This window comes from Perca fluviatilis, chromosome 16 (genome assembly GCF_010015445.1).
Source record: "Perca fluviatilis chromosome 16, GENO_Pfluv_1.0, whole genome shotgun sequence".
In the NCBI taxonomy this organism is placed as follows: Eukaryota; Metazoa; Chordata; class Actinopteri; order Perciformes; family Percidae; genus Perca; species Perca fluviatilis.
This window is the reverse complement of record NC_053127.1, coordinates 17,163,263-17,175,816: the sequence shown is the minus strand read 5'-3', so window position 1 is coordinate 17,175,816 and position 12,554 is coordinate 17,163,263. Positions and strand designations below refer to the sequence as shown.

Sequence of the window (12,554 nt, the reverse complement as noted above, 5' to 3'; positions counted from 1 at the left end):
AAAGCTGTAGGCTTTTTGGATAATGCATTAATCAATCAATGAATTTACTGTAAGATATTGCAAAATACCATCCGCATTTAATGCAGCACTTAAGATAAAAAGTATTACAGATTTAATAATAACACGCAGGCTTGTTGAACATTGCACACATATATATATGTGTGTGCAATGTTCAACTGTTCTGTTCTGGAGTACAGAGCCTATGTGTTTTTATTTTAATATCTGCATGAGTAGGCACAATTTATAACCCTCGGCTACACGAGCGACAAAAGAGACACTTTGAAAACCGATTTGAGCGACCAGACCATCCAGACTGAGACCCATCTGTAGAAATCCAAATGGATTCGCACTTCACTACCACCTCCAAGTGTGGTTTTGATCCAATTTGTAAAAAAATCGCATTTCATGTGTTTCTTTGCTGTCCAGACTTTCTGAAATCAATCTGGATAAAATCTGGATGTCAAAAAACGTAGCCTATGTCTAAACAAGGCCTAAGTGCCCACATTGGTTTGACCAACAACAGCAAATTCAAATCACTTTATTTCCCCAGGATTATACACTCAGCATCACCTGGGTAGGCTATAGCTACATATTAAAACAAAACAATTAAAATATAACAAATATTAGGTCAATCAAGTGTACCCTTGCCCAGATGAAGTGGTATTTGTCTAGTTGAAAACTGGAAAAAAAAGGACCATTCTGAGCCTGAAACTGAAAAACCCTGAATTAAAGGTCTCATGGCATGAAAATTTCATTTTATGAGATTTTTTTACATTAATATGCGTTCCCCCAGCCTGCCTATGGTCCCCCAGTGGCTAGAAGTGGTGATAGGTGTAAACCAAGCCCTGGGTATCTTGCTCTGCCTTTGAGAAAATAAAAGCTCAAATGGGCCGATCTGGAATCTGCTCCTTATGAGGTCATAAGGAGCAAGGTTACCTACCCTTTTTCTGCTTTGCCCGCCCAGAGAATTTGGCCCACCCGCGAGAAGAGAGACATCATGGCTTTCAGAGCAAAGTGGCAGTTGGTCAAGCCCCTCTCCTCCTCAATAGCTACAGACACAGAAATACTACATACTAAGTAAAGCTCATTGTGGGACTGGGTCTAGTGGCTGTAATTCTGCACCAAGGCTGAATTTCGGGAAAGAGACTTCAGATACAGTATTAGGGACCACTGAGGTCTATATAAAAGAGACTTCAGATACAGTATTAGGGGACCACTAAGGCCTATATAAAAGAGACTTCAGATACAGTATTAGGGGACCACTAAGGTCTATATAAAAGAGACTTCAGATACACTATTAGGGGACCACTGGCCTATATGAAAGCATCCAAAGAGCACCATGTCATGGGACCTTTAACACTAGTTGGTGCCCAACCAACATCTCTTACTGCCCCCAATTCAAAGCAGTCTAGAACCATGCCTGTATCCAGTAATTATGGCATTATCTGATTTCTGATATAATGATAGGCTAACGTTACAGGATCCATTGAGAAAGAGCAAACACAAGAACGTGTCTTTTTCAAATTGTGATCAATGAGAGATAAAGTCAGAAGCATAACATTAAAATAGGCCACACTTAATGTTGATTATACTCGTCCACAACTTTGTTTTCTTTCTTTCTTTTTTTGTTCTTGTCTTTACTAGATTACATTTAAGGATGAAGTAAGTGGAAAAACTATTATCAAACGATTGTATGTAAAATCTATTGAAATATGGTCACTATGGTAACAAAGCTTTTTTTTTCTACGTCACTACCGGCAGGATTCGGGACGCCAGGAAGAACAGTGTGCGCCGCTCGATGAATGAAACTGAACGGCGAACTTCATTCATTCATTCAACTTTCCGACGAAATTTGATAGTGTTTGCCTAGCGTTACATGCTAGTTTGCTCTACCAAGTAAGGATACCCAAACCGTATAGCTTAGTCAGCTAATGTTAGCTACTTGGCTCGTTACCTCGCGTGTTTACGTTGTTGCTAGCCAATGTTAGCCATTTAAAGCTAAAAATGTCAACATCAGGAACAGTCAAGGTGTCTGCTCTGATTAAGTGGCATTTGGCCGTTGGGTATTGAATTAGCCAGCCAAAACTACACATGCTTAACAAAACTGATGTCATGTTTTGCTCGTTGTGTTTCATTATTAGCTACTTTGTATTGTTTTGCTCAAGCTACAGCCAGTTACAGCGTGGCATGCTGACACTTCTCCTGTAATTTTGCCCCTCTCTCTGCAAGGTGTACGTGTGCATGTTTGTTACTGTAGCTGGAAACATTTGCTTAAAAGTGTGCACTCATCTGTGCGCGTGCATACGTGACTCCAGCTGCAGCCGAGTGTGTTTATGTGTGTGAAGAGCCTGTGTGTGCCATGTCGGTATCAGTGATCATAAAGTGGGGAGGTCAGGAGTACTCCATCAGTTCTCTGTCTGAGGAGGACACAGTGATGGACCTGAAACAGTCCATTAAGACCTTGACTGGGGTGCTGCCAGAGAGACAGAAACTACTAGGACTCAAGGTCAAAGGTGAGAGGGCATCAGTGGTCACAAGTTCGTTGTACGTGGTGGAGCTAGTGTGAATAATGCCATATGATACCCAAACCAAGGTGGACAAGATATCAGGACTTTATTTCCCTTTGTGCCTTTGCATTATGGTTAACTATACAGTATGTAAAAAAAACTCCTGAATGAAAAAAAAAAAAAAAAACCTGATCAAATAAATCCACCCCTACATCTCCCCAGGCTTTGGCTATGTTAATCCACATTCATAACTAGCTGATGTTTTACGTGTACAAACATTTCTCAGTCTGTTACCTGTCTGAGTGTCAATTTTCTTCACCTGTCTTTTTTTTGTAATTGTATGTGAGGTTTGCAGCTAAATTGATCTCTCTCTTCGCCTGTTCTTTCTCTCTTTATTCCTTCCTCCAGGTAAACCTGCAGAGGATGAGGTGAAGCTGGGCTCTCTGAAGCTGAAGCCTAACACTAAGATCATGATGATGGGTACCAGAGAGGAGAGCCTGGTAAGTGGCAGGGTGATCGAGAAATCAACTGACTCCAAATGTATCTGGTTGGAATTCAGGAGTAGTTGTCCAGTCCACAGGCTAAGAGCCTGAGTTTCACCAGCTAATTTGCAGTACAACCAGAACATAATATTTATTCAAAGAGTAACATTATAAAAATGTTTCCTTGTTATTTAAGACTTTATGTCACTAACTAGCTTTAATCAACTGGTCAATAAGTTGTTGGTTAAGTGATGAGCTAGCTAGCTGTTGACTACAGTGTTGTAATTTTTGTCCAACTAGCGGATTGGGTTGTTTGCTCTCTGACATCTAAAGTCTTACTTTTTGCTTATTTACTGTGTTGTGTTAAATGTTCCCCTTGGCTGACTGGTAAACTTTAACTGTACATGTGTTTTGTTTTGTTCAGGAAGAGGTTCTAGCCCCTCCCCCAGAGAACGATGACGTGGTCAACGATTTTGACATCGAGGAGGAGGTCATTGAAGTGGAGAACAGGTTAGATAGTTTGATGGGATTTGTATGTGTCTGTGGCTATTACAGAGGCAAGATGAAATGTATGAGGGGCCATGAGAAAATATATCCGCGTGTGTCTGAGAAACAAATGTTCTATGTGTCTAGAGAGGAGAACCTGGCTAAGATCGCCCGCAGAGTGAAAGACTATAAGGTGGAGGAGATGAACCCTCCCAGAGAAGGCAAGGGTCTTCTGGTACTGGATGTGGACTATACACTGTTTGGTGAGTTACATTGACACAGACATTATGACTGGAAAACCAGTGACTTCATGGCTTGTTAAATCACAGCATGCTAATAGTAAACATTGTGCGCTTACTCTAACTGTACATTACAAACCATTTACTTCAATACTGCGTCTGAACTGTCTCTTCTCTTCATGTGTGCACATTCGTTGTATGTGTGTAATCTGAGAAATGTTCACAGGGTTGACGCTTTTACGAACAAATAGAAAATGTTGACAGATTGATACTAGTGTTGTCACGATAATGAAATTCCTAACATTGATACAGTACCTTGAAGAACATCGATATTCTATACCATTTTCGGTACCACAGGGGGAAATTGACACAAAATTGAGGGCATAACATTTGAACATTTAATTAAAAGATAAACTTAACAACTGACCGACCAGGTTTTCCCTAGGTTTCTGGAGGGCTTAGGTGCTTTGGTTGTGTGGACACATGCAGGTGGAAATATCACTTTTCTACTTTTTACTCAAGTTGACGGCAACTTGAGTAAAGCCTTACCTTCACTTCACCTGGTTCACCGTCTCCTTGCCTCAGCCTCTCTGCTCTGCTGTCTGCTCTGTGTGAGCTGAGCCCTGCAGAGGAAACACGCAGAGGAGAGGAACAGAAAAGCTAGTGCGGCCATCAGTGACAGCAAAACGTGGCAAAGGATTCTCAGCGTAGTTTTTATTTTTTTTTATTTCTTTATTTCTAAGGGCGCTGTGAAAAAACATTTAGGGGCTGCGCCTAAGTGTTACAATGGTAGGGACAACCCTGATGACTGTAGTAAATAATTATTAGTATTTCCAAACAGCTTTCTTGCTGTTTTCTTTGTCATCCCAAACCAGTTGCAAAAGCTCTGCACTTGCCATCTTTAATGAGCTAACACCATAACAAAACCCGCAAATTATTATATTCAACCAGAGCGAATGAGACAAGGGACGAGAAGACAGCACTGTAAGTGAATTCGAGGAGATGGTTCTATGTGGGCACTGCAGCGATGTGTGTCAACTCGCTGTTGGAGAGAAGAGAAAGTATCAGTAGTGCGGAAAATGAGTATTGAAAGCGTTTGACACAAAATCTGTATTTTGCTGACTCCTTTTGTAATGGCAGTCAATAGAACAGGACACTTTTCAGAATGTACAGGCACTGTTTGTCAGCCTATCAGTTGCTAGTTTAATCTACGACACTATGCATTGATTTGTTGTGTGTGTTTAGATCACAAGTCGTGTGCAGAAACGGGTCAGGAGCTGATGAGACCATACCTTCACGAGTTTCTGACATCAGCCTACGAGGACTATGACATTGTCATCTGGTGTATGTCTCTTCTCCTATCTCTGCTTTTTTTTCATCTACTAAGTACATATCTTATGGGCATTTATTGTTTTGGATTTCCTCTGTGTGCTGGTACCCAGCAATCTCTGCTTGTGGAATCTGCATCTTACACATGTGCTTTCTCTCCTTAGCTGCTACAAGTATGAAGTGGATTGATGCCAAAATGAAAGTTAGTATTCCACTTGTGTTCTTTTTGGTGTTGTTGCTCAGGCTAAATTACTGCTACCATTACTGTACTGTACCCTCTTCTGCCAAAAGGTGGCAGTGTTAATCAATTTAACCCACAGTATTTGGGTTCAGAGGGTAACAAAAGATAACAATACTGCCTGTGTGTGTGTAGGAGTTGGGAGTGACAGACAACCCTAACTACAAGATTACGTTTATGTTGGACAGTGCAGCAATGATCACGGTACATACCCCTAAGAGAGGGGTTGTGGAGGTTGGTACACACACAGTGGATCATAAATGGAGATATTGGCATGTTTCACTGCTGCAGTTACACATATTACTGATGTAAACTAATCTTTTTCAGCAGAAGAAAGCATGTATATTTAAATGTAGTTGTTGTGTAGTGTGGTTTTGTTTACCTTTTGATTATGGATTGTGTCTTTATTTGTGCTGTATCCATGTATCCAGGTCAAGCCCCTGGGTGTGATATGGGGGAAGTACGGAGAATTTTACAACAGGAAGAACACCATTATGTTTGACGACATTGGACGAAATTTCCTCATGAACCCACAGAATGGACTAAAGGTAGGCGGCCAGCATTATCGTCATTACTTCAACCCCACCTCTTCCTCATCATTATCAGCATTATGCACAGCTTTTTCTGAATCCTATTGTGTGTGTGTGCGCGTAGATCCGACCCTTCATGAAGGCCCATCTCAACAGAGAGAAGGACAGGGAGCTCTATAAACTGGCTCAGTACCTCAAAGAAATTGCCAAGCTTGATGACTTCAGTGGACTCAACCACAAACACTGGGAGAGGTAGGCACACATATGCCAAAAAGTATTAATTGCATAGCAGTAGTGACATAATGCATGGTTGTAGCACCTAAGAAGTCCCTTATACAACAAAATAATAAAGAGAAAACAAATATACCAGCGATATACCTAAAATACATCCAAGAACACACGCGTACTCTGAAATTGATATAAATTAACCTACATAGATCTAAACTATGAAATAACTACATTTGTGTGTGTGTGTGTGTGTGTGTGTGTGTGTGTGTGTGTGTGTGTGTGTGTGTGTGTGTGTGTGTGTGTGTGTGTGTGTGTGTGTGTGTGTGTGTGTGTGTGTGTGTGTGTGTGTGTGTGTGTGTGTGTGTAGGTACCTATCTAAAAGGCAGCACCACTGAGGAGGGACTGTATCCTCTGCAAAGACTTGGGCTGGACGCTACCATCCCATCATCCAGTTCACACACACGCACACACACACAAACTTGGCTATTACAAGCCCTTTATTACAAACCTTACTACAAATCCTACACTAACCCTGCAGCCAACAACACTCAAAAGCTCAGGACTGAGATGGGCTTCCTAATTTATATCTTTGCATGTTCTCTCCCGAATCACACAAAGTTTTTGCATTTATTACAATAATAATGGCAGTTACCTAACGTCAGTTACCTGTGCGGTAATCGTAAAATACACCTGTGTTAAAAAACTACCCCTAGGGTTGAGGCCGCATGCCACGATCAACCATGACCCACAAACATCTACAAACCTACTTTAGTCAGCTGTCTATAATACGTCTTGAAGACCACGGCTAAACACTACCTAAAAATATTTGAGAGCTTTTAAACCTGCTTGGTCTTCTAGATGGGTGGGGTTTACAACATTTTCACATTATCGGTAGTGTGAAGTTGCTTGTCTTTTACTAAAAGGTAGACATACTTTGCTATGACTATCATGCTATACCAAGCTAGTAAAAACAGATACAAATAAAATGTCACCATGGTTAAGGTCAACAGGTGGTGTCCCCCACCCCTGTACGAAGTTAAGATCTTACCTATTGCATATTCTGTAGAGACTGAGATAAACAAAAGCCAATATGCTTACTTTTACATGTGTGAGAAAGACTGATTGAAAATGATTAAATGTGACATTCAACAGGAAAGAATAACTTCAACAAATTTTACAAATATGGTTTGTACTGCAGTACATCTGTCAAGTTAATTCTGCCCAAATTGTAGTGAAAAATTAAAGTGAAAAATTGGAATGGCAGAATATGTTGATAGCAGTGGTCAAAGATAAATCTAAATCCTTGAGCATCAAACTTATGCCTGCAACCGACACAATTTGACGTATGCAATAATCCTCAGAGCTACTGTGACATTAAGAGCTGTTGAGATCAAGACCGGTTGAAAATACTTTCATCAAAACAACCAATGCCATGTACATGTTTTGATGGAAAACGTCTTGTATGCCGGAGTCACTAGACACAGGCCTGTGGGTTGGAGGAGGCTGTACATACTGTAGGCACACAAACAGTCAGGTTCCCAGGGGGGATGGGTGTGTGTGTGTGCATATTTGCCCAGAAATGTATTTGTGTTTTTCTGTTCCATTGTTACGTGACAGCTTGGTTGTTGGAAGCACACGCAAAGGATCGGTTACATTTTTTTTTATTTATTTTTTTTATGTAGAATTAAGTAGTATTTGTTTTGTTTAGAGCTTTTACTGAACAGTTTAGGTACATCCAAATGTCAATGAACAAAGTGAGGATGAGTGATAATGATGGGAATGCAAGAAACTGACCGCACAAAATGTGCATTTTCCGTTGTTTTTTTTTTGTAGCTGCTTTATTAATGAAATGAGTGTGTCTGCACTTATTGTCAATGTTGATTTTAAGTTATGGATGAAGAAGGGGAAGTATCGGGGGAAGGTGTGTCTGAAGCTCTTGGAAACATCAGGAATGTGATTTTTTTTTTTTTTTTTCAAATGTCAGGTTTACAGCTGTTTTGGACATTCAACTCCTTTCCATTTCATTTATTGAGATAGTTTCTTGATCTGCTTTTTTGTGTTTTCCTCACCACATCCCTGACATCCTGGCTGTAAATATGACAATAAACCTTTTTTTTGTATCTAAATTGCCTGCTCATTGTTCCTTAAGTCTTGTAAAAATGTGTAGCCACCGAATATTGACATCGTTTACAAAAATTACCAATACATTTGAGAGATTATACAAAAATTGTTTAAATGTTAGGAAACATTTTAGCAACAATTCTGAAAGGATAGTTGCAAATGAGTTACAACAGGCATAAAGGAATGAGTACTTTATTTCAATCATATTCCAAATAATAGGCTTAACATTATACTGTAGTTCCATAGAAACAATTTAAATGAGTGATCAATAAATACTGTACAGGTATACTTTCACTCCTGAAGCACAGCACCACTTTGAAAAAAAACGGGAGTTAGAAAAATGTTTTCTTGCATCCTGGTGTTCCTCCATCCTCTATGGCTACAGTCCAGTGACAGAAGCTAGGTGCAGACCTCTGTATGTTTATCCACTCTGGAGACAGGACAAGTTGGAACAAAACAGTATGGATCAGATCAATCTTGGTGGCATGACTTGGTAATATTTGGATCAAATCATAAACTAACCCAAAGTATGTCTTTGGTAGCAAATCTAGTGAAAGCAGTTCTTACTCCCAATGGTCCAAGTTATAAACTTACGTGCAGTGGCTCCAGTGGCTAAATGGCCCGTTGGTGTATTTGTCCTGAGCTCGCACACAGAAAACATACTTATTGGATTTGATGTTGATCTTATGTGTCATTTTGTCAATGGTCTCATTCTGCACAAGAGAAGAGAAGAGGCGGAACATTAAAGACAAAGAAATGTGGTTTAACTGGAAGTCAGCTAAAGCATTTTTACACTAAGTGTAACGTGAATCTTATCTATATCATGCTTGTATTGATTACCATTATTTCATTTGTACTGTGACAGGGAAATCCTTTTTTGACCACTTTGACCTGGAACTGCAGACTAAAGTAGGTGCAAGGCTTCTCCCAGTTTTCAGGGTAGTTCCAGCTGAACTCCTTCCCATCACTGATGCGCAGGTTAACGATTTTTGCTGGCCTCACTAAATTGGGGGAGGAATGAGATGGAGAAGGGTGAAAGGGTGGGGGAAACAGTACAGTGACGTTGATGGGGCAGGATCGTAACAGTAGGCAAGACAGAAGGGAATAAGGGCGAATGAATGGAAATGAGGCCACATTACACTACTACCAATAACATTAACATACAATCACTTACCAATCTCTCTCAGGTAGAAAGTCTTTGTGTAGGCCTCGAGGCGAGAGTCGCTGTGTATGTAGATGGTGAGGGAGACACGGTGCTCTTCTTCTTTATATGGGCAGCTGGCATCCTTGCAGTGAATTCCTGATCCATCAGCATCCAGCTCACAGGGAATCTTTTCTGAATTACTAAATTGAAAACAAACTGGTTGGTAAAATAATATCCAGACCAGGATTCATGAGCTACATCTGAGTACATTAAAGGTGCCCTGCCCCACAAAACAGTTTTTACTTGTATTTTTGGAAATATGTTAGGTCCATATGTGTTATGTCGTGAATGTGAAAATGAACTGCTACCTCCTCTGTCAGCTCTAGTCACTGAAAAGAAAAAAGTGACTATAATAATCAGGCCAATTACAAAAGCTGGTCAGTCTGACGTGGTGTTCCCTGAGCTCATTACTATTCATGAGCTCACCCAGTTGTGCTGGGTAAAAGATGCTGATAGCCAGGCTCTCATTGGCTAGCTGTTAGCCAATCAGAGTCAAGCAGCTTAGCTCGTTGAATATTAATGAGAACTGGCACAAATCGAGCTGAGTCTTCCTGCAGGCTTTCTATAGCACACTAGAATGGCTTGAAACAAGGTAGCCAAGGCATTTTTTTCACAAAAAATGTTACAGAGTCCATGGTAGAACTTCAGACATTACCACAAAGTAATGAAATACATGTGGCAGGGCACCTTTAAATGAGTAGGAGGAGCATTGTGTCAGCAAATGATATTTTGTCCTCACATTTCTGCCTTCACCAGGAGCACAGCAGCGTTGGATCTGCTAGTTGATCTTCTCCAGGTGCAGTGGAAGGAGCCGTTATAGTTGGGGGCTGAACAGTAGATGTGACCTGCACCTGGAGGAACAGAAACACTGTTAGCACTCTGAGGCTCTCCCTCTCTTTGTGTTTAATGCTGTTGTGAGCAATTTATCTCTCACATTTGTGTTTCAGAGCACTTTCTTATGAAGGTCCCAGCATTTAAACATTAATAAATAATTGAAAGATGAATCAATAAAATTACTGAACAAGCCAGACAACTGATAAGACAATGAGACAATGAGCTTCTTCACTATATTTCCCATTTTGTTCCATCAAATCAGGCACAACAAAGGTTTTTATCTGGAAAATCTGAAAGATACTATTGTGGACTAGAGGCAACAAGTTTGGTGTCTTTTTTGACTTGCACTAACAATATGGTGATGCGTGTGACATAAAACGTATTGTGTGAACCTTGGTATGGTTTGTTTATCCTACACCAAATATATCAAAGTATAACCATGAATTTAACAAAGACACTGTGACTACATTTTTTGTTTCCTTTATTTGCAATCATTGTGTTGTCTCTTTCCTTTTCCTCTTTTTCTGTCCAATTGCGTCCCATCATTACTCTACCTCTGCTCCTCCTTTTATTGAGTTTCTTTTGACATGTGCCCCATCGTTCATCTCATCTTTTGAATGTTGTTGGCTTTCAGGCAACAGCCTCTGTCTATTTCTTCCCATCTTATCCCCCTCTCCCACCATCTTTCTTATCTCAACTCTTCAGTGACATCTATCCTATGTCTCCTCCAGTGAAATACCTCTCGACAGGTCCAACTACACAACTAATCTTTATCTTTCTCTGTTTGTCTTTTCTCTCAGTGTTTGTGTGCCTGCTTTGTTCTTCTCCTCCCTCACTCCCTCCATCTGTCTTATCTTACCCTCTTCAGGGAATTCTTCCAGAATGACAGTCCTGTTGTCTGGCTCTAGTTGGATCAGGATAACAGTGTGGTTGAGGTATTCTCCATCTGGACCGAGGTGACAAGTGTAGTTTCCTCCATTCATCTCCTCCACTAGGACCTTGACCTGGTTCCCCTGCAGAGCTGGTTCAATCTCGCCTGAGACAAGGACGTAGATCAATGTAAAAATGATGCTTTAAAATGTCATAAAATCACTGAGAAAAATTGCTATCTGACTGAAGAAAAGTTTATCATTATCGTATTGTATTGTATTGCATCTTATTGTACATAGCATATTGGCACAGGCACTAATATAAGTACTGTATTACTAGTAGTTATAGTAGTAACAGTTAAGTAGTATTACCGTTTTTCTTCCAAACCACAGGCTGGTTTTGATAAGCTTCTCCACAGCTCAGAGGAACATACACACGGCTGCCCAGACCATTGGGCACTCTCAGGACCAGAACTAGATAATCAAAGACAAGAAACACACACACACACACACACACATCATCATTATCACACAGACTGACTTGAATCAACATTTACCAGTTACTATTTAGTAGTGAAAGGAGGAGTTACCAACCATTATCCATTAGAATCTCTATGTTTTCTTGGTCGCTGTCAGAGCTGGCGTAGCACAATCCAGCATACAGGACTATAAGGAACAATGCACGCATCTGGAAGAAAGGGCAATAAGTTAATATAGTAAAGGGACTGGAACTAAACTTGTATAATTGATTTATAAACATTCATTCATAAGCATTCATTTAATTATCCTATAAGGATATGATTCTTAAATATGGTGAACAATCTGTCAATTTCTTTCAATGAAATTCTAATTTTAAAAAGAGTCTGGGACTAATGTTAGAAACAGGTGTTAACCTCAATATATTAGAATAAATATCTACTTAATAAAGTGCTGGACAAAAAAAACAAAAAACCGGAGCGATAACAGAAAATGAGTGTAGTAGATCTTACCTTGACAACTGGACTTGAATTTCACAACTGCAAGCTGATCTGATAAGGATACCCCAGAGATGAAGTGGCTGTTGCGAATATGTGCATGCTGTATATATATGAGAGGTTGAGAATTTCCCATGTAGAGAGGAACCAAATTGGTGTGTGTGTGTGTGTGTGTGTGTGTGTGTGTGTGTGTGTGTGTGTGTGTGTGTGTGTGTGTGTGTGTGTGTGTGTGTGTGTGTGTGTGCTTGCGTGCATGTTTGTGTGTAAAGACTACAAGGACAGATGACGTGAGATCATGATTTATCCATCGGTTGGAAACACCAAAGGACAATTTTTATTAATTAAGAAGCAAAGGCACAGCTCAACATTATTTCTTCACCCATCTAACACTTCAGTTTCATGTTTTGTTAAGCCTGATTTACTCAGTTGTGAGGAAAATGACAAAAACAGAGGACAAAAGTACAATTCATTATATACAAGTACATTCCATTGTGAAATTGTGTCCATGATTTT

General features: G+C 40.1%; 2 protein-coding genes across 3 annotated transcripts; one reads left to right on the top strand and one right to left on the bottom strand.

Annotated features, from left to right (window-relative positions):
- The first annotated feature begins 1,742 nt into the window (after positions 1-1,742).
- On the top strand, positions 1,743-8,165 carry ublcp1 (ubiquitin-like domain containing CTD phosphatase 1). Of its 2 annotated transcripts, XM_039777020.1 has the most exons (11): positions 1,743-1,896; positions 2,230-2,513; positions 2,916-3,007; positions 3,414-3,499; positions 3,623-3,738; positions 4,960-5,058; positions 5,208-5,245; positions 5,417-5,515; positions 5,713-5,829; positions 5,936-6,063; positions 6,407-8,165. In XM_039777020.1, the coding sequence occupies exons 2-11, from the start codon at positions 2,360-2,362 to the stop codon at positions 6,432-6,434; spliced, it is 957 nt and encodes a 318-aa protein (XP_039632954.1). In that variant the 5' UTR covers positions 1,743-1,896; positions 2,230-2,359; the 3' UTR covers positions 6,435-8,165. The 2 variants fall into 2 exon arrangements, with proteins under 2 accessions (XP_039632954.1, XP_039632955.1); XM_039777021.1 differs by lacking the exon at positions 5,417-5,515.
- A 203-nt stretch (positions 8,166-8,368) lies between these two features.
- il12bb (interleukin 12B, b) lies at positions 8,369-12,102 on the bottom strand. The gene is made up of 9 exons (XM_039777913.1): positions 12,057-12,102; positions 11,662-11,755; positions 11,440-11,541; positions 11,058-11,234; positions 10,104-10,215; positions 9,335-9,504; positions 9,001-9,161; positions 8,755-8,873; positions 8,369-8,590 (listed from the first exon to the last, which is right to left on the bottom strand). Exons 2-9 carry the CDS (start codon positions 11,753-11,755, stop codon positions 8,560-8,562), a joined length of 966 nt encoding a protein of 321 aa, XP_039633847.1. The 5' UTR covers positions 12,057-12,102; the 3' UTR covers positions 8,369-8,559.
- Positions 12,103-12,554: the final 452 nt, after the last annotated feature.

Excerpts from the sequence above, each read along its gene's own strand:
- ublcp1 (XM_039777020.1), top strand. The coding sequence starts at position 2,360 with ATGTCGGTATCAGTGATCATAAAGTGGGGAGGTCAGGAGTACTCCATC. Across the intron at positions 2,514-2,915 it reads ACTAGGACTCAAGGTCAAAG|GTAAACCTGCAGAGGATGAG; the intron begins GTGAGAGGGCAT and ends TCCTTCCTCCAG. Across the intron at positions 6,064-6,406 it reads AACCACAAACACTGGGAGAG|GTACCTATCTAAAAGGCAGC; the intron begins GTAGGCACACAT and ends GTGTGTGTGTAG.
- il12bb (XM_039777913.1), bottom strand. The coding sequence starts at position 11,755 with ATGCGTGCATTGTTCCTTATAGTCCTGTATGCTGGATTGTGCTACGCC. Across the intron at positions 8,874-9,000 it reads ACAGTACAAATGAAATAATG|AATGAGACCATTGACAAAAT; the intron begins GTAATCAATACA and ends TCTCTTGTGCAG. Across the intron at positions 8,591-8,754 it reads AGCCACTGGAGCCACTGCAC|AGTGGATAAACATACAGAGG; the intron begins GTAAGTTTATAA and ends TCCTGTCTCCAG.